The sequence below is a fragment of the Oryctolagus cuniculus genome, chromosome X, assembly GCF_964237555.1.
Source record: "Oryctolagus cuniculus chromosome X, mOryCun1.1, whole genome shotgun sequence".
Lineage (NCBI taxonomy): Eukaryota > Metazoa > Chordata > Mammalia > Lagomorpha > Leporidae > Oryctolagus > Oryctolagus cuniculus.
Genome location: NC_091453.1, coordinates 23,234,893 through 23,254,588, shown reverse-complemented (window position 1 = coordinate 23,254,588; position 19,696 = coordinate 23,234,893). Strand labels below are relative to the sequence as shown.

General features: G+C 45.8%; 2 protein-coding genes, 1 long non-coding RNA gene and 1 pseudogene across 3 annotated transcripts in view; 3 read left to right on the top strand and 1 right to left on the bottom strand.

The window, feature by feature from the left end:
- Window positions 1–19,627, bottom strand: part of LOC103351785 (uncharacterized) — a 71,549-nt gene extending 51,922 nt beyond the window's left edge. Inside the window, exons 1-2 of the long non-coding RNA XR_011385347.1 lie at window positions 19,254–19,627; window positions 9,367–9,493 (exon numbers count right to left, since the gene is read on the bottom strand). This is a non-coding gene — a long non-coding RNA (uncharacterized lncRNA). The remainder of the gene's footprint in view (window positions 1–9,366; window positions 9,494–19,253) is intronic.
- LOC100358983 (ferritin heavy chain) lies at window positions 8,381–9,347 on the top strand. Its single transcript, XM_051827008.2, has one exon. It carries the CDS (start codon window positions 8,644–8,646, stop codon window positions 9,190–9,192), a length of 549 nt encoding a protein of 182 aa, XP_051682968.1. The 5' UTR covers window positions 8,381–8,643; the 3' UTR covers window positions 9,193–9,347.
- Window positions 10,110–12,658, top strand: LOC100358199 (ral guanine nucleotide dissociation stimulator pseudogene; annotated as a pseudogene).
- LOC100357939 (ferritin heavy chain) lies at window positions 13,829–14,700 on the top strand. The gene has a single exon (XM_051827006.2). It carries the CDS (start codon window positions 14,025–14,027, stop codon window positions 14,574–14,576), a length of 552 nt encoding a protein of 183 aa, XP_051682966.2. The 5' UTR covers window positions 13,829–14,024; the 3' UTR covers window positions 14,577–14,700.
- Window positions 19,628–19,696: the final 69 nt, after the last annotated feature.

Sequence of the window (19,696 nt, the reverse complement as noted above, 5' to 3'; positions counted from 1 at the left end):
AACACTGATTACAAAATAGCATGTGCTTCAAAAAGACAATGAAAGACCAAAAAAGAAAGAAAAATTGTTTTAGTCAGTCATGTGAATAAGTCTCTAGATGAAAATAGACACTTTATCCATAACTTTAGAACTATCATAGAACATATATAATATTCTGTCATTCTGCCTTGTTCCTTGAGAACAGATATTACATTTGATTCTTTTTTTTTTTTTAACAGGCAGAGTGGACAGTGAGAGAGAGAGACAGAGAGAAAGGTCTGCCTTTGCCGTTGGTTCACCCTCCAATGGCTGCGTGGCTGGCGTGCTGTGGCTGGTGCACCGCGCTGATCTGAAGGCAGGAGCCAGGTGCTTCTCCTGGTCTCCCATGGGGTGCAGGGCCCAAGCACTTGGGCCATCCTCCACTGCACTCTTGGGCCACAGCAGAGAGCTGGCCTGGAAGAGAGGCAACCGGGACAGAATCTGGCGCCCCGACCGGGACTAGAACCTGGTGTGCCGGTGCCGCTAGGTGGAGGATTAGCCTATTGAGCCATGGCGCCAGCCTACATTTGATTCTTCTGTCTCCAGAATCAAACACAGTGACACATATTTAGAGTATATAAATGTTCACTGAATTAATGCACCAATAAATTATAAATACCTAGATTGACTGTATTCATGACTTTCACTATAAATTTCTTGAATTCTAAGAATACATTTTGTCTTTTTGTATTTCTAAACACATGTGTTTTATATATATATATATATATATATATTTACTGAGTTAAATAAAGGGAAATGGATGGCCTGTTTTTGACTGATTTCTTTTGGTCTGCTTCTATATTAGAATATAAACTGTAAGGGAAAGGACAATATGTCTCTTTTGCTATGAATATATCCTCAAATCATATATCATTTTCTAGATCATATTAGGAAATCAATAACTATTTGTTGAATCAATGAGTAAATGAAAAGAGGTTTGAGATACATGATGGGAAAGTTGAGTGAAACAATGATTTACGGAACATTGGAGAAATGATATTTTATATAGCTTATGTGGTTCCTTTCATATATCATAACAGATAATTATTTTAAAGTCATGCTGAGTGGCTATTAAAATACAAATAAGGTTAACAGTCCTTTCTCTATGAATCCAACTAAACACTTTGTTTTATTAGAGAAAACAGAAGTCTGCACATACCCAAGATGAGAAAATTCACAACCTAGGAGAAGAGAGTGAGCAAATCTAGGATTTTAGGAAAGATATTGAAATTGTCCAGAGGACTGTGTTAAGCCTAGCAGTTAAGAACCTGGTTATCATGCCTGCATCCCACACTAAACTACCTGAGTTTGGTCATCTATTCCAGCTCCTGATTCCACCTTACTTGTATTTCACACAGTGGGAGGCAGCAGGTGATGGCTCAAGTGGTCATATCTTTGCAACCCACATGACAGACTCAGATGGAGTTAAAGGCTCTTGTCTTAAAGTCTGGCTCAGCTGTAGCCACTCCAAGCATTTGTAGGTGAACCAGAGAAAGGGAGCTCTCTTTCAGAAAACCTTTTTTTAAAACTGTGCATTTTGGGATTCAAACATGACAGAAAGTGTTTTTGGGATTATGCTGAAAGGTTAAAGAGGATAAAGGAAGTGAAAAATATGTTCAAAACAAGCGGAAGAAGGGAAGGTGGAAAGAGTCACTGAGATTTTGGAGTTGGGGCTCTGTTGTCAGAGAAATGTGTACTTGATCATGAAAAAGAGAAAAGTGCAGGTCACTGGGATTAATACAGTTCAGGAACTAAGTGAAAAAAATCATCAAAGTGTCATGATATAGATTTTGATATAGATATTGAAGTCACTGAGGAAAACAGCTATTCCAATAAAACTTTGATATTAAACTCATATAACTAATGATATTGAAGTGACACCTTGATAGTAGGGACTCCATTTTCAAGCACCCCCTCCCACCATGACACTTTGGTCTGAAACTAATTATTGTGTTGTATAAAACAGACAAAAACAGTTTGCTGCATCCCACTTGGCAGAGCACAGACACTCTATAGCAGGATCACTCAAGCTTAAAAACAGATAGGCTGCACCTGGATTAATGGTAAGATTGTAATTTGTCTATGTCCCATGTATGATTTAGGCTGATAACTGGATTAATGTCAAGATTATAGCCAGAAATGTTAAGATTGCAATTGGTGTTGTCAAAATTGTAGTTGATATTAGTTTCACATATGCTTTAGGTTAAGATTACAATTGGTACTGTCAAGATTATAATTTATGTTAGTTTTGCATAGGCCTTAGGTCAGCTTGACTCTAGTAACCAGGTATTCCCCCCCGTCCTAGCAATCATGTATTCTCTATCCTGTCCTTGTGTTTTTTGCCTTTATAAACCCTGTTGCTTTGGGCTTCAGAGTTGAGGGTCCTTTAGGGTATGAGGTCACTCTCCACTGCCAGGAATAAAGGATTGTCAAATTTTACCAGTGTGTTGTGCTTCTCTGTTTGCAACTGCTCAGAAACAACAACATCATGTAAAGCACTACCTCAAGTAAGGTGCTCAAAATAATCATCCAGATGATTAATTCCAAAATATGTGGTTGCACTAATATTCATAAATAACTTTACAAAGTATTATACAGTTCAAATGACACACAATGTCAAACCAGTTGCTGATGAAACTCAGCTCTTACACCTTCCTGGCTCCCAACTCTGGTTCCAGAACCTATGAACCTGGACATCTTTACTAGACTCCTACCCTCCCACTCTTCACTTCCAGTCTCACAAGCACCATGCCAGAAGCCAGATGCTTCATACCCGAGCCCAGACAGTTAATTAAGAGTCCAGTAAGAGCGCTCAAGTGATAGATCTTAAGACATCTACAGAACTGCAACAAGAGAGAAGTGCATCAAAGGGAAAGTATACATCTAGTTGGAAGAGAAAACATACTATAGTATTAGAAATGCCATGATTTTGGCATCCAGGATGGTTGCTAACCAACCTGAAAACTCCAAAACATAAGACCACTCTCTAATTTACACATGGATCCTCCATTAATAACAAAAGCTTATTAGTAAAAGGGATATCATCTCTGTAGATGACACTCCTGCTGATAACTCAGGCTGATCTAATCAGTCCTTTATTCCAAACAGGATGGAAAGAAGTTCACCTCATAAGTCAGGCAAGTGAAGAAAAGATAGTGATAGGCAAAAAGAAGTAACTATGGAGGCAAAATAGATATGATACAGGGCAGAGGAATTTACCACAAGACTTTTATTCTCAGATTGTAAGAATGACACTAGGAGGGTCCAAGTTCGCAGATTAGCGACAGGGTGCTCTGACTCAGATGAGGTGTGATTAATATTTTAAAAAGGTATAAAATACACTAGTAGGACAAAGCTTTGGAGAAACCCCAGCAGGAGACCCAGTGAAAGCACCAGGAACGAACCAGACTTGTACCGAATGAGCACACACCACAAAAAAGAACAAAAGCTTGGATCTGAGGAGAAAGATATCTAAAATAAGCCATGAACATAGAAAACCTAAACAGATCAATAAACAAGACAGAAATTGAATCAGTAATAAATACCCTCCCAACAAAGAAAAGCCCAGTACCAGATGGTTTCACTGCTGAAATCTTTCAGACACTTAAAGAAGAACTAACTCCAATTCTTAAGCTATTCAAAACAACTGAAAGGGAAGGAAACCTCCCAAATTCTTTCTATGAAGCCAGCATAAGCTAAAGTACTAAACCCAAAAAAGACACACTAGAGAAAGAAAACTACAGATCAATTTTCCTGATGAACATAGACTCAAAAATCCTCAATAAAATTCAAGCCAATCAAATCCAACGATACATCAGAAAGATCATTCACCCGAATCCAGTGGGATTTATCCATGGTATGCACGGTTGGTTCAACATTCGCAAATCAATCAATGTGATTCATCACATTAACAAATTGAGGGGCTGGTGCTGTGGCACAGTGGGTTAAAGCCCTGGCCTGAAGCACCAGCATCCCATATGGATGCTAGTTCTAGTCCTGGCTGCTCCTCTTCTGATCCAGCTCTCTGCTATGGCCTGAGAAAGCAGTGGAGGATGGCCCAAGTCCTTGGGCCCCTGCACCCATGTGAGAGACCCAGAAGAAGCTCCTGGCTCTGGCACAGCTCTGGCCATTGTGGCCATCTGGGGAGTGAACCAGCAGATAGAAGACCTCTCTCTCTCTCTCTCTTTCTCTCTCTCTGCATCTCTCTGTAACTCTTTCAAATAAATAAAATAAATCTTTAAAAAAAACAAATTGAAGAACAAAAACTATATGATTATCTCAAAAGATGCGGAGAAAGCATTTGGCAAAATACAACACACTTTCATGATAAAAACTCTACGCAAATTTGGAATAGAAGGAACATTTCTCAACACAATCAAGGCAATTTATGACAAACCCATGGCCAGCATCCTATTCAATGGGGAAAAGTTGGAAGCATTTCCACTGAGATCTAGAAACAGACAGGGATGCCCATTCTCACCATTGCCATTCAATATAGTACTGCAAGTTTTAGCCAGAGACATTAGACAAGAAAAAGAAATCAAAGGGATACAAATTTGGAAGGAGGAAGTCAAATTATCCCTATTTGCAGATGACATGATTTGATATTTGATATATTTAGTCTAAAAGACTCCACTAAAAGACTATTGGAACTCATAGAAGAGTTTGGAAGACTAGCAGGATAAAAAAATCAACACACAAAAATCAACAGCCTTTGTATACACAGACAATGGCTGAGAAAGAGTTACTAAGATCAATCCCATGCACAATAGCTACTAAAACTCAAATAACTTTTTTTTTTGACAGGCAGAGTTAGACAGTGAGAGAGAGAGACAGAGAGAAAGGTCTTCCTTCTGTTGGTCCACCCCTGAAATGGCTTCCATGGCTGCACCATCCGAAGACAGGAGCCAGGTGCTTCTCCTGGTCTCCCATGCGGGTGTAGGGCCCAAGGAATTAGGCCATCCTCCACTGCCTTCCCGGGCCACAGCAGAGAGCTGGACTGGAAGAGGAGCAACAGGGACAGAATCTGGTGCCCCAACCGGGACTAGAACCCAGGGTGCCGGTGCTGTAGGCGGAGGATTAGCCAAATGAGCCACAGCGCCAGCCAACTCAAATACCTTGTAATAAATTTAACCAAGGATGTCAAAGATCTGTATGATGAGAATTATAAAACAATAAAGAAATAGAACATACAAAAAAATGGGAAAATCTTCCATGTTCATAGATTGGAAGAATCAATTCTATCAAAATGTCTATTCCTCTGAAATCCATTTACAGATTCAATGTGATACAAATCAAAATACCAAGACATTCTTATCAAGATATAGAAAAAAATGATGCTGAAATTCAAATGAAAACACCGGAGACTATGAATAGTAAAGCAAATTTATTTATTTATTTATTTATTTTTATTTTATTTATTTGAGAGGTAGAGTTACAGACAGTGAGAGGGAGAGACAGAAAGGTCTTCCTTCTGTTGGTTCACACCCCTCAGATGGCCGCAGCGGCTGGAGCTGTGCCAATCTGAAGCCAGGAGCCAGGTGCTTCTTCCCAGTCTCCCATGCGGGTGCAGGGCCCAAGGAGTTGAGCCGTCTTCCACTGCTTTCCCAGGCCACAGCTGAGAGCAGGACTGGCAGAGGAGCAGGCGGGACTACAACTGGCATCCATATGTGATGCTGGCACCACGGGTGGAGGAATAATCTACTGCACCACAGCACCAGCCCCAGCTAAAGCAATTTTATACAACAAAAACAAATCCAGAGGTATCACAATACCAGTCTTCAAGAAATAATACAGAGCAATTATAATCAAAACAGCCTGGTACTGGTACAAAAACAGATGGCTAGATCAATGGAACAAATAGAAATGCCAGAAATCAATTCAAGCATCTATATCCAAAGTATCTTTGACAAAGGAGATAAATCAAGGCCTAGAGCAGTCATAGTCTCTTCAACAAATGGTGTTGGGAAAACTGGATCTCCACATGCAGAAGTATGAAGCAAGACGCCTGCCTTACATATTATACAAAAATCCACTCAAAACAGACTAAAGACCTAAATCTATGACAAGATAACATCAAATTATTACAGAACACTGGGGAAACCTTACAAGACATTGCCACAGGCAAAGAGTTCTTGGAAAAGAACCCAGATGCACAGGCAATCAAAGACAAAATCGACAAATGGAATTACATCAAATCAAGAAGCTTCTGCACTGCAAAAGAAGCAATCAAAAAGTGAAGAGACAACTGACCGAATAGGAGAAAATATTTACAAACTATACAACTCATAAAGGATTCATAACCAAAATATACAAGATCAAGAAACTCCACAGCAACAAAAAAACAACCCAGTTAAGAAATGGACAAAGGACTTAAACAGACATTTTTCAAAAGAGGAAATCCAAAAGGCCAACAGATACATGAAAAAATGCTCAGAAACGCTAGCCGTCAGTGAATTGCAAATCAAAACCACAATGAGGATTCATCTCATCGCAGTTACAACGGCTTTCATATAGAAATCACTAAGCAAATTCTGGAGAGGATGTGGGGAAAAAGGGACACTAACCCACTGTTGGTGGGAATGCAAACTGGTAAAGCCACTATGGAAGTCAGTCTGGAGATTCCTCAGAAACCTGAAGATAACCCTACCATTCAACCCAGCCATCCCACTCCTTGGAATTTACCCAAAGGAAATTAAATAGGCAAACAAAAAAGCGGTCTGCACCCTAATGTTTATTGCAGCACAATTCACAATAGCTAAGACCTGGAATCAACCCAAATGCCCATCAGGAATAGACTGGATAAAGAAACTATGGGACATGTACTCTATAGAATACTATACAGCAGTAAAAACAATGAAATCTGGTCATTTGCAACAAAATGGAGGAATCTGGAACACATTATGCTGAGTGAAATAAGCCAGTCCCAGAGGGACAAATAACATATGTTCTCCCTGATTGGTGACAACTAACCGAGCACCAAAAAGGAAACCTGTTGAAGTGAAATGGACACTATGAGAAACAGTGATTTATCGGCCCTTGTCCTGACTGTTGAGGAACAACTTACTATTTTATCTCTTTTAGTATTTTTTGTTCTACTTAGTACTACTGCTTGAACTCTGTAATTAACACACAATTATTCTTAGGTGTTTAGATTTAACTGAAAAGTGATCCCTGTTAAATAAAAGAGTGGGAATAAGAGAAGGAGGAGATGTACAGTTCGGCACAGGCTCACTCAGACTTACCCCTAATGGTAGAGTTAGAAATGTGCCAGGGGATTCCAATTCAAGCCCACTGGAGGGTGAACCAACGACAAAGGAAGACCTTTCTCTCTCTGTCTCTCTCTCTTACTGTCCACTCTGTCAAAAAAAAATGTGTTGTTCAATGTGAATTAATGCTATAACTAGTACTCAAAAAGTATTTTATACTTTATGTTCTGTGTGGGTGCAAACTGTTGAAATCTTTACTTATTATATACTTAATTGATCTTCTGTATATAAAGATAATTGAAAATGAATCTTGATGTGAATGGAATGGGAGAGGGAGGGGGAGTTGGGAGGGTTGCGGGTGGGAGGGAAGTTATGGGGGGGAAGCCATTATAATCCATAAGCTGTACTTTGGAAATTTATATTTGCTAAATAAAAGTTAAAAAAAATGAAAGATAATTAAGTCCCCCACCCCCAAGAAAGTGAAATTATCTTCCACACATAATGACTCTGAATAGCCCTTGTCTGGATATTTGAGGAACAGTTTTTGTTTTTGTATTTGCTTTCTTTTCCTTCCTCCTGCAAACTGTTGAACTCTACCTAGAATATACAGTTCATCTACGTGTATAAAGTTAAATGAAAATAGATCTTAGTAAAAAAAAATACTGGGAACAGGAGAGGGAGGTGGAAGAAAGGTGGGAGTGTGGGTAGGAGGGTGAGGACGATGGGAAGGATTACAATGTACCTAAAATTGTATTTATGAAATTCATGCAAATAAATTAAAACGACTATTAAAAAAGACACGGTGTATACAGAGAACTCTCTGTTCCTGGGGAGGGGGGGATGGATGTTATAAAATATTTTATAGTTCTATTATGTAACCACATTATATAATTCCAATATATAACTATATATTATATAGTTACATATATAGTATTAGACATGCAACATTCTAATATGTAACTATATTATATAGTTGTATTAAATAGTTACATACATAGTATTATATATGTAAAGTTCCTCAGAGCACCTGAGAAAGTCTTTGGGCACTAGACATGTTCATGGCAAAACTTGGGTTCTTCCTGAAAGATAATTAAGTCCCCCCCCCACAGAAAAACATGAACCAGTCCAGTGTTGGCCCGTGTGCAAAACCGGAGGGGTGACACTTCCGGTGTATCCAACGGCCAACTCCTGACCTTTTGACCTCCCCGTCCTATCCTGTTCTTCCGGTAGAGCCCCCACCCACTTCTAACGGCTCTCTCACAAGCCGGCCAACTGACGCCAGACTCCTGGTGCGAAGCGCAGTCTCCACAGGCCGCCAGCTCGCTCCTGGTTTGTCCTGAGGACCAAGGCGCCTGGCTGCTCTGCTTTCACCATCTTTTTCGCCACGCCCCTGCCGCCTGCTCTGCCTGTGCCCGCTATGGCCACCGCATCCTCAAGAGTGCGCCACAACTACCACCCCGAATGCGAGGCTGCCGTCAACAGCCATATCCAGATGCTGCTCTACGCCTCCTACGTGGCCTTGTCCATGGCCTTCTACTTCGACCAAGACGACGTGGCGCTGAAGGGCTTCGCCTGCTACTTCCTGAAGCGCTCGTGGATCGAGAGGGAGCGCTCGGAGAAGCTGCTGAAGATGCAGAACCAGCGCGGAGGCCGCATTGTCTTCCAGGACATCGAGAAGCCTGAGCGCAACGACTGGGAGGGCGGCCTGCAGGCCATGGAAGCTGCCTTCGACCTGGCCAAGAGCATCAACCAGAGCCTGCTGGATGTGCACGACGTGGCCACCAACAGGGGCGACGCCCACCTCTGCCACTTCTTGGAGACCAACTACCTGGACCAGCAGGTCCAGGACATCAAGGAGCTGGGGAGCTACCTGACCAGCCTGCGTAAGATGGGGACTCAGAACAGGGGTATGACAGAGTACCTCTTTGACAGGCTCACCCTGGGTCCGGACAAAAAGGAGAACTGAGCTGAGACTGCCCCCATTGACAGGGGTGATGTCCTGGACCTGATGGGTGCACTGCTCATTCCACACGCTCACCTCAGTTTCTTCCCTTCAGTTTCAGCACTGTTTACAATAAAGTTATATGGTTCTTGAAGCAATACAGGTGTTTGTTTGATTCTGTGGGTGTAAAACTCTCACCTAGAGGAATAGGGCCAATCCTCAGGCAGGTTGAAGATGGGTGTCCAAGAGTCTCTGCCAACCCCCTGTCCAATCCACAGGTACCTCAGGATATCCATGGGTGGAGGGGAAGATGTTCCATGGGCTCCTGGAAAATGCAACATTCATCTCCCCTTATAAAGTGTACTAGTTTGTTAGCTGGTCTGGGACCCTGGTGTCTGTGTAGCTAGCACAATCAACTTGGTGCCCATGGGGAAGACATACATGGAATGGGATTGGAAAGGTGTTAAAATTAAGTGTCTGCCATTTCACCTAGAACTTTAATTTCTTTGAATTTTTAAAATGACTTATTTATTTGAAAGGCAGACTGAGAGGGAGAGACAGAGAAAGAGATCTTCTATCCAGTGGCTCACTCCCCAGATGGCCACAATGGCTGGGGCTTGGCTAGGCCAAAGCCAGAAGCCTGGAACCATGTCTCCCACGTGGGTGGCAGGGGCCCAGGCACTTCGGTCATCCTCCACTGTCATCCCAGGAGCACCAGCAGCAGGCTGGATTGGCAGTGGAGCAGCCGGGACTGGAACTGGTGCTCGTGGTGGCTTAACCTGCTTCACCACTGTGCTAGCTCCTCACTTGAGAAATCTGAGCTCACTAAAAATAAGTAAATGTTGCGAGAGTGCAGGTAGCGTTCAGGTGCGTGGGCTGCCCCCATGCTCATACTGGGTCTGTGGCCTGGCCAGCCTCCCCCACTCTGCAAAGAGCTGTCCATGGTGCAGCACATGTGGACCTAGGCAGCTGGGCCCGCGGGCAGCACTGAGCCGTTATTTTCAGGACAACACGGACCCCGACAGCTGCCCAGTAGTCCTGCACAACTTTGTGCAGCTCCATCCAGACCTGGCACACCTGGAGATCTCTACACACCTGGAGATGGGCAAGGAGCTGATCAATGAGGGCATCTACTCCATATCCCGGCACAAAGTCCAGCTGAGAGCCAGCAAAGAGCCAGTGCTGGCTCGGGTGTGAGAACAAGTTGGACTGGAACCTGTATGACACCTGCAAAGTATGTACCGTGAAGGCAGGCAGACTGAAATAGCTGGTGGGGTGTCTGGTGCCCACATTCCAGGGTAGTGAGCTCTCCTAACGCACAGTCTTTCTGTGTACCTGCAGAGATCTCACCATTATCCAGCAGGTCTTGAACCTGCTTTCAAAAACGTATGCTCGATGTGATGCCCTCATGGCCTCTCTAGATATGGAGGCATCCTCTGTACTCCACTGATGATGGCAGATTCCAGGACCAACTCAAAAATGCCACCTCCTCCATCTTAGGCACTGGCTGGACCAGTACTCAGGGGACTTTTGTCAGCCCCCGGCATTTCGCTGCCTCACAGAGATGGTGGCCTGTGAGCAGTTCTACATGCCTGGCTCAGACCTGGAGCCTTGTGCTCACCTGCTACCGTCCAAACTGGAAGACCAGATCACAGTGAATCCGAACCCCGGGCCCTATCAACTGCAATGCTGGCTTTAAAACCAATACCAGAGCCAGCCCCCAGCACCAGCTATTGCAGCCAGTCCACAGCCAGCTCCAGAGCTAGAGCCCGGATGTGCATCAGAGCCAGAAGCAGCTCTAGTACCAGTTCTGGAACTACAGCCAGCTTCTAGCACTAGCTTCAGAGCTAGAGGCAGCTCTGTCACAAACTCTGGAGCTGGACAGAGCTCCAGTGCCAGTTCCATCCTCAGAGCCTTTCTGGCCTTCCTCTGTGGCTGCAGCAGACAGGCTGAATGAAGGGGAACCTCATCTCTTCGTCTTCCCTGCAGAGCTGATGGCAGAGCAGTTTACACTGATAGATGTGGAGCTGTTCAAGAACGTGGTGCCCTGCCACAGCCTGGGCTCCGGCTGGTAGCAGTGGAACAAGATGGGCAAGAGGCACCTTGTGCCCACCATGCCTACCACCATCACCCAGCTCAATAGTGTGGCCAACTGCATTATCACTACCTGCCTCAGGGAAGACCCAGGACAGGGCCTGGCTTGTGGAGCTCTGGTTCAAGGTGGCCAGGGAATGTCTGTTCTTTAAGAACTACCTATTCCTTGGCCAGCGCCGTGGCTCAGTTGGTTAATCCTCCGCTTGCTGCGCCAGCACCCTGGGTTCTAGTCCCGGTTGGGGCACCGGATTCTGTCCCAGTTGCTCCTCTTCCAGTCCAGCTCTCTGCTGTGGCCCAGGAGGGCAGTGGAGGATGGCCCAAGTGCTTGGGCCCTGCACCCCATGGGAGACCAGGAGGAAGCACCTGGCTCCAGGCTTCGGATAGGTGCAGTACGCCGGCCGTAGTGGCCACTTGGGGGGTGAACCAACGGAGAGGAAGACCTTTCTCTCTGTTTCTCTCTCTCTCACTGTCTAATATCTGCCTGTCAAAAATAATATTAATAAAAAAAAGTAAAAAAAAAAAAACAACTACCTGTTCCTCTACACCTCCACCTTGTCTGCAGAGCAATGCTATCTTGAGGAAGACCCTGGAAGCAGTGTCCAGGGATAGCTTGCTGGAGATTTTCTCAAATGAAAACAACCACTCACTAAGCAGAGAGCTATTCATCAAGGAGGTGACCTCTAAGTTTGCTACTATGGAGATGAACCCTTAGAAAGCCCATGGGCAGCAGAAGGAGATGGGTGTCATGTAGGGCACTATCCCCTGCCTTGGCATACTCTGAACTTAACCTGGTGATGCATGATATGGCCATGAAGGGTTATCTTTCTCAGTAGCTGATTAACTTCAATAAGAGAAAGGAGTTTGATTTGATCCTGCACATCAAGCTCCTGCAGTTGGCTTGCAACAACTATAGCATCACATTGGATGAGCATTTCCTGGTTCTGGGCCATGGCACGTCTCAGTGCGGCTGAGAGCCACAACTTGTCGGGCATGCTGGAGCTCCTGCCTTAGTCAGCCAGCAACCCCCTAAAGGCCAAGAAGAGCCCTGGCATCATTAAGCGCTGAAGTCACTGACTGGTGAACAGCATAGAGCTCAGCACATGTGGCAGCTGCCACTCCAGCTCTCGTGGCCAGCTCAGATGCAGGCCCTATGTCAGCAGCAGCAACATGGCTGATGCTCTCAGCATGCACACAGCAAGTCTCCAGCTCTGATGTGGAGGAGATCAACACGAGCTTTCTCTTGGACACCCAAGAGAAGCAGTTCTGGGAGTCAACCGCCCAGTCATCCCCAGAGACCTGTGGCTTCAGCCCAGCCTCCAGTAGCACCTCTGCCTTGTCAGCCTCCAGCCAGCCTGTGCACAACACATGCCTAATATCCCTTCATTACAGCTTTTGAACTGCAGGAAAGTGTTGCTTATTCAGGAAAGTATTATTTTCACTTTTAAGAAGTAAAAAAAAGAAAAGGTGTACTAGACACAGAAATTGACACCCCCCCCACATAGATTGCCTTTAACAAATCAGAAATTGTTGGGAATTCTTGGAGGATAGGAAAAGACGACGCTATCAGATTGGTTAATTCTTAAAAATATCTGCCATAGAAAACTAGAGCACATTCAGAGAAATTTCAGGGTTAGAGTCAAGAAATTCCAAGCAAAGCAGAAAGGGCAACTCTGAGATAGCAAATCTACCTGCCTCTGCTCCTGCGCTGACACTTTTTGACTCTTGCTTACGTTGGGCAGTAAGCACAGGTGGTATTTCACCTGCTTTTATCTCCTAAAGCTACACTTGATGACAGTAAATTATGTGACTAGGAAGAGCAGCCAAATGAGAACAAATGTTGAAAAAACTGGAGAACTCTCCCACAGATCTGGCAGTGTATCAAAGTGGACAGTGAGAGAGAGAGACAGAGAGAAAGGTCTTCCTTTTGCCGTTGGTTCACCCTCCAATGGCCGCCAACAGCCGGCGCACCGCGCTGATCCGATGGCAGCAGCCAGGTGCTTCTCCTGGTCTCCCATGGGGTGCAGGGCCCAAGCACCTGGGCCATCCTCCACTGCACTCCCTGGCCACAGCAGAGGGCTGGCCTGGAAGAGGGGCAACCGGGACAGAATCCGGCGCCCCGACCGGGACTAGAACCCGGTGTGCCGGCGCCGCTAGGCGGAGGATTAGCCTACTGAGCCGCGGCGGCGGCCTCCACCAAGTGCTTTACTCCAAATAGGAATCAGCAAATGTTTGACCGGTATTTTAGGAAAGCAGGGATTGTGATGAACAGAACTAATTCTGGAGGGCAAAATAGATACAACACCGGAAAACAGCAGAGAAATTGACTATAAAATTCACATTCCCAGAATGTTAAAAAAGAAGAGGTTTATAAATCGTGAAAAGGCTGTTTCTTGGTAGGACCTTGGACACGGGTAATTTTACTGCAAAATTAAAAACTGAGTGGATGCCAAACAGTACGGTGTTACCCGGATGGGACGCAACAGGGGTGACACTTCCTGTCTTGGCCGGCCAACTAGTGACCTTTGACCTCCAAACCGGTTCCCCGCCCTCCCTGAAGAGCCGTTAACAGTCACTTTTGAACGGCCTTTCTTCTGAACAGCCTGCTTTGTGGCTCCCTCAGAAATCCTGTAACCAACGCCAGGCCCAGGGAGCAGCCTCTGTCCGTTGCCCCTCTTGCCCAAGTTGGGGACACACCCGAATACACCAACACCGTTGACGTCTCTGCTTTCTGCTTCACAGCACTGTCGCCGCCCGCGCCCGCCATGGCCGACGCCACGCCCTCACAAGTGCGCCAGAACTACCACCCTGAATGCGAGGCCGCTGTCAACGACCACATCCACGTGCAGCTCTACGCCTCCTACGTGGCCCTGTCCTTGGCCTTCTTCTTCGACCGCGATGACGTGGCGCTGAAGGACTTTGCTAGCTACTTCCTGAAGCGCTCACAGATCGAGAGGGAGCGCGCGGAGAAGATGATGAGGATGCAGAACAAGCGCGGAGGCCGAAACGTCTTCCCCAGAATCCACAAGCCCGACCACTACGACAAGGAGAGCGCCCTTGAGGCCATGGAGAGCGCCATCTTCCTGGCCAAGTGCGTCAACCAGAGCCTCCTGGATCTGCACGAGCTGGCCACCAGCATGGGTGATGTCCACCTCTGCTACTTCCTGGAGACCCACTATATGCAGCAGCAAGTCCAGGACATTGAGGAGCTGGGGGGCTACTTGACCAACCTACGCAAAATGGGGGCGCCAAACGTCAGCACGGTGGAGTACCTCTTTGAAAAGCTCACGCTGGGCCAGGGCGGCAAGGAGAACTGAGCCAAAGGTGTTCCCACTACCTCGCAGAGATGCTCCAGGGCCCAATGAGTGCACTGCACTGCCCACAGGTTCACCTGTTTCTTCCCTTCAGTTTGAACATTGTTTACAATAAAGTTACATGGTTCTTGAAGAAATACAGGTTTTTGGTTGATGAGTGTGTGCAAAACTCTTACCCTTAAGAACAGGGCCAATTCCCAGGAAGGTTTACCAAGGGTGGCCAGGATCTGACCCTTGGCCCTGCCCCGCCCCCCCCCCTTGCCCAATCCATAAGCAGGTCAAGATCTCCACCGGTGGAGGGGAAAGAAAGGAATTCATGGGCTCCTGGAGAACACAACTTGGGTGGGGGGGAGGGGAATGATGGAGGAGGGGGAAGGGAGAAGTGGGGCAGGGGAAGGAGGTGGGAGGGAGAGGAGGAGCAGGAGTAGGGTGAGGAGAAGGGGTAGGAGTGGGAGGAAGAGGAGAAGGAGAGGGAGAAGAAGGAGGAGGGGAGAAGGAAGAGGGAGGGAGAGGAGGAGGAGGGGTAGGAGGGACAGAGGGGGAAAGGGGGAGGAGAAGGTGGGGAGGAGGAGAGGGAAGACGAGAAGGGAGGGGAGGGGGGAGGAGAAGGAAGAGGAAGTATGGAGGAAGAGAGGAGGAGGAGGGAGGGAGGAGGAATGAAGGGAGGGAGGGAGGGAGGCAGAGAGGCAAGAAGGAAGGAAGGAATAAAAGACCTTTCATCTGCTGCTTCAATTCCAAATTTTGCTGCTGCATCAGCCAGGCTGTTCCAGGCCGAAGCCTGGGTTTCCCACGTTGGTACAGGGACCCAAGTACTCAGATCATCCTCTACTTCCTTCCAGGAATATAGGCAGGGAGCTGGATTAGAAGCTGAGCAGCATGTGCCAAATATCACCCCCTGCAAGCGCCTGCATTTGTAGAAAGCTGGAGTCAGAAGCTGGAACTGGGACTCACACCCAGGTACTCTGATGTGGGATACTGGCATATTAATCACTGGGTTGAACCCCTGCTCTAAAATTATAAACTATAAAATAAAACCGTGCAGTGTCTATAATGTAAGTGAAATTCTTATATTGAGGTTTATAAGACTAAGAAATTGTATAACCCTCTTATATTAATAGAGATTAAATTCTGGTAGCATTATATTTATACATCCAAACAAGTCAGACTTTTCTTTCAGAAATATGTAACTGAAATACAGCTTAAATTTATTACAAAGTGAAAAGAATTTCCCAGAATACATATAGTTACTGCCTTATTTATCACACAAGGTAACTCAGGCATGTATTTTGATGGTTTATGTGCAATATCTCTATCACACAGAAAAATTTTTTCTTTTTGTGAACAGTGGAATGGTTTGGGGTATGTTAAAGTGTGACATAGCCAATGCATAATGCATAACAAAACTGCATTTAGAACAAAATTATTATTTCTTCCTTGGAATGCATTTGGACCAACTTTTCCTTAACTCCTCACTGTTCTTTTGTCACCTCTTCTTTTCATGTAAGTAAGTGTCCTAAGTTTGTATTAAACTATTAGATCAATTGACATTTTATTTATTCTTAGGTAGAAGGACAAAAGCTGACATTCTAGAGACTGTGCTGCCCCACAGTAGAATGCCTTCAGGTAGCCACTTACAGACATGACTATAACTAGTGCAATCATTATGGCTATATGCAAACACTGATGGTTTACATGAAGGTGCTAAATCTGAATATGACATAGTTAATTATCTCCATGTCCCTGCCCAAGGCATCTGTTATTGAAAAGGCATACTCAAGTGATGAGGAAGACAGAAGATGCAGGAGTTTGGAGCTAAGTGCTACTTCACTGCTGACTGAATTTGGCTATGTTTTCTAAAGAGTACCTACTAGTTTTCATCTTGTATATTAATTTCTCACATGAGTTTTTTTATTACACTTTGAGGATTACACTCATCTCTCAGTTTTCCTCACCACAGAAAAGAGCCACACCGTGTTAAAACACTACCCAAGAGCTCCGGACTTTCTGAAGAAATAAGACAGGGCAACACTGAGTGTGAGTGTGAAGTCTGCACAATCAAGGAACCCATAGATGCTTTTGAAAATAAAGTAAAACTGTAATTATTTTAGAAAAATTAAGCTGTCACAGATTTGCTTACTTTTTTGATATATATTTGAAATCATCATTCCCTAAGTTTGAATATTGCTATCAATTAAAATTACTTTTATGATGAACTGTGAGAGCGGTATCTGGCTAATTATATTCTGTGGGTAGGAGAGGTAGGTTCATTTCATGTGTGCTGGTCTGTCTTGGGACAGCCCTGCTGCCCTAGGACTCTGCTGAGCTAAAATTTCTCATTCTGGCAAAGATGAAGTATTTATATTGCACAAGGCTATGTCCATTACCTTATCATGCCTGATCAGAGTGAAAGAGTGGAGGCTAATGCTGTTTTAAATGTTTTGCTTTTCATATAGAAGGCACAGCTAGACTTCCCTCCCGCTCCATGAAAATCCTTCTTTTCAGCTCTTTTCCTACAGGGATGGAGAACGTCAGGCCAGCAAGCTGATTAAGGCCCTCAAAATCATTAGGTCTGGCCCTGCTGAAGCTTTCACAGGCAGGACTTGAAACCCAATAAATCCATAGCAGGCTAACTTTTAAGTTGATAATTTTGTATGGCCTGAGAATAATTTCATAAAATATCCAAGTGGCCCTTCTCAGAAAAAAAGCTTCCCCATTCCTTCAGGACAGGAAAGTACAAGGCAGAGGTGTCAGTTCTAAGAACTTCACAGTTGGAAATTACAATACCAGAGGCAGCAACTGTAGAAAGATCCAGTCCTGTAGGTAATGGAAATAACACTAGATGCTAAACACATGATGTCAGATGTGTGCGATTCCTTCCAGAAGTTCGTAGGAAATGAAATGTATGAAAAGATAGGCTTATTTTGTTGTAAATTGTTTTTGAAATCCACACAGTTGTTTCATAATGCAAATTTCTATACTTTTTAGAATGTTCCTTATACTGGAAGACAAACAAACATGTCTATGTCTCAACCTAATAATGCTTCTTATAACTTTGTGGTGAATGTGTGTGATTTAACATAATTGGCTATCTTTTTTTTAAAGGTTTTATTTATTTATTTGAGAGGCAGAGTTACAGACAGTGAGAGGGAGAAACAGAGAGAAAGGTCTTCCTTCTGTTGGTTCACTCTCCAAATGGCCACAATGGTCAGAGCTGTGAAGATCTGAAGCCAGGAGCCAGGAGCTTCTTCCAGGTCTCCCATGCGGGTGCAGGGGCCCAAGGACTTGGGCCATCTTGTTACTTAAATCCCTCTCTACCTATACCACGCATCACAGAATGCTTAGAGTACAACACATCTCATATATTGAAAATACAGACAAAATCTGGTTCTTCACACTGTATTTTTGAAGGAAAATAAACATGAGGTACTCCATGGTTTTCACAAAGCTAGTAACTTTTCATCAGACTTTATCAATCACTTTGGAAAGACAGACAACTACCTAGTTGAATGTATGGTGGTAAAAGTACTTTAAATCTGTGAACAATATTTTCCAATTTAAAGATGTAAATAATGTAAAGCTTACCGAAAGCTTGCAAGAACAGTACAAATACAGAAAAGTCCTTTACCCATATTTACTAATTTGTCACATTCATTTTATCATTTTTCTCTCCCCCTACACATGTTTTGACCATCTGAAAATTGCCTGTTATGACCCTTTACCCAATACATGCCCTTTCAGTGTACTGAAAACAAAAAGGAAAAGATTTTCCTTACCCACTATCAATGATTAAAATCAAGTCATTTAATACTAATACATCATCCAGTTAGATAATATTATCTAATCCCTATTAAATCTGGACAATCATAGCAATAATGTCCTTGATAGCATTTTGTTTCCACTCTAAGATCTATTTCAGGAGTCAATTCTGTCCTGGGATTTCTGGCAGTGGGGGGGTCCACTTTTAGCTTTTGAGTAAGCCTGCTGGCTGAATAACCTATGAAGTTCCAGGCATTTGGGAGCTGCTCTTGGAAAAGTGAAAGGTGTGGTGAGAGAGGAAAGGGCAGTTAGGTTTGGAGAGAATGAAGGGCAAATCACAGATAACCACAAGGGAAAGTAAGCCTCTCTCCCAACTCGCCAAATCCCTCAAACATTTAGGGAACTAAAACCCAAATCAGAACTCACTGGGGAAAGCCCAGCTGGGGTGGAGTAAAGCAGGCAGGAACGTGGGCTCTAAGGGGTAAACTCAGGCAAACGCCTCCTGGAGAGAGGAGGAACGGAGCGGGGAGGACCGAGCAGGGGACGCACGCGTCCTGGTGGAGTTGGGGCGGTTCTGCCCGGTCTATCTTACTTTAAAAAGCCCGACACCCGCGGCGTGGAAGGCGCAGCACTTCTGCACAACCACATGGCTCTGGCCTGCAAAGACAACAGTCGCCCGAAGTAGCATACGTGTTACTCCAGAGCGGGCGCAATGGCCACGGGAGCAGGCGGAGGGCGGGGGCCGGCGCCCCGGGGTGGGCGACCAGGAGCCCGCTCGGAGACCCGCAGGGCCGAGGCCGGGATGCGGGGTCCGCAGCAGGGCGGGGACCGGGAGCGCTGGCAGAGGCGGCGGCGGCCGTCCCGGCACAGGGCGCGGGGCTGCGCCGGGCGGGCGGCGGGGGTCGCGGCGCGCGGGGCCCTCACCGCTGCTGAGCGTGGACTCGCAGTGCCAGATGTCCAGGCTGGCGGGCTTCCGGCAGGACTCCCACAGGGACAGGTAGTACTGGTGGTCGGCCGTGACCCAGGCCGGGCTCAGCACGGCGCCCAGGTCCAGACACAGCGCCAGGAAGATGCACACCAGCCCGACCAGCTTCAGCGGGGTCAGCACCGACACGCGCACCTCCTCCATGCCGCTGCCCGCCGAAGCCATGCCCGGGCGCCGCTGCCGCCCGCCCCGCCGAAGACCAGGTCGCGGCCGCGTGCGGAGAGCCGGGAGCCGACCGCCCGAGGAGGGACGCGGGCGAGCCGCTGCGCAGCGCCGCGGGTCTGCCCAGGCGGCGGCCGGGTGCGGTCGTCGGCAGCCGCGGCGACGCCAATCCCGCCCCGGACCCTCCCGTCCGGCCCGCGCCGCGCTCTGCCAGCGCCCG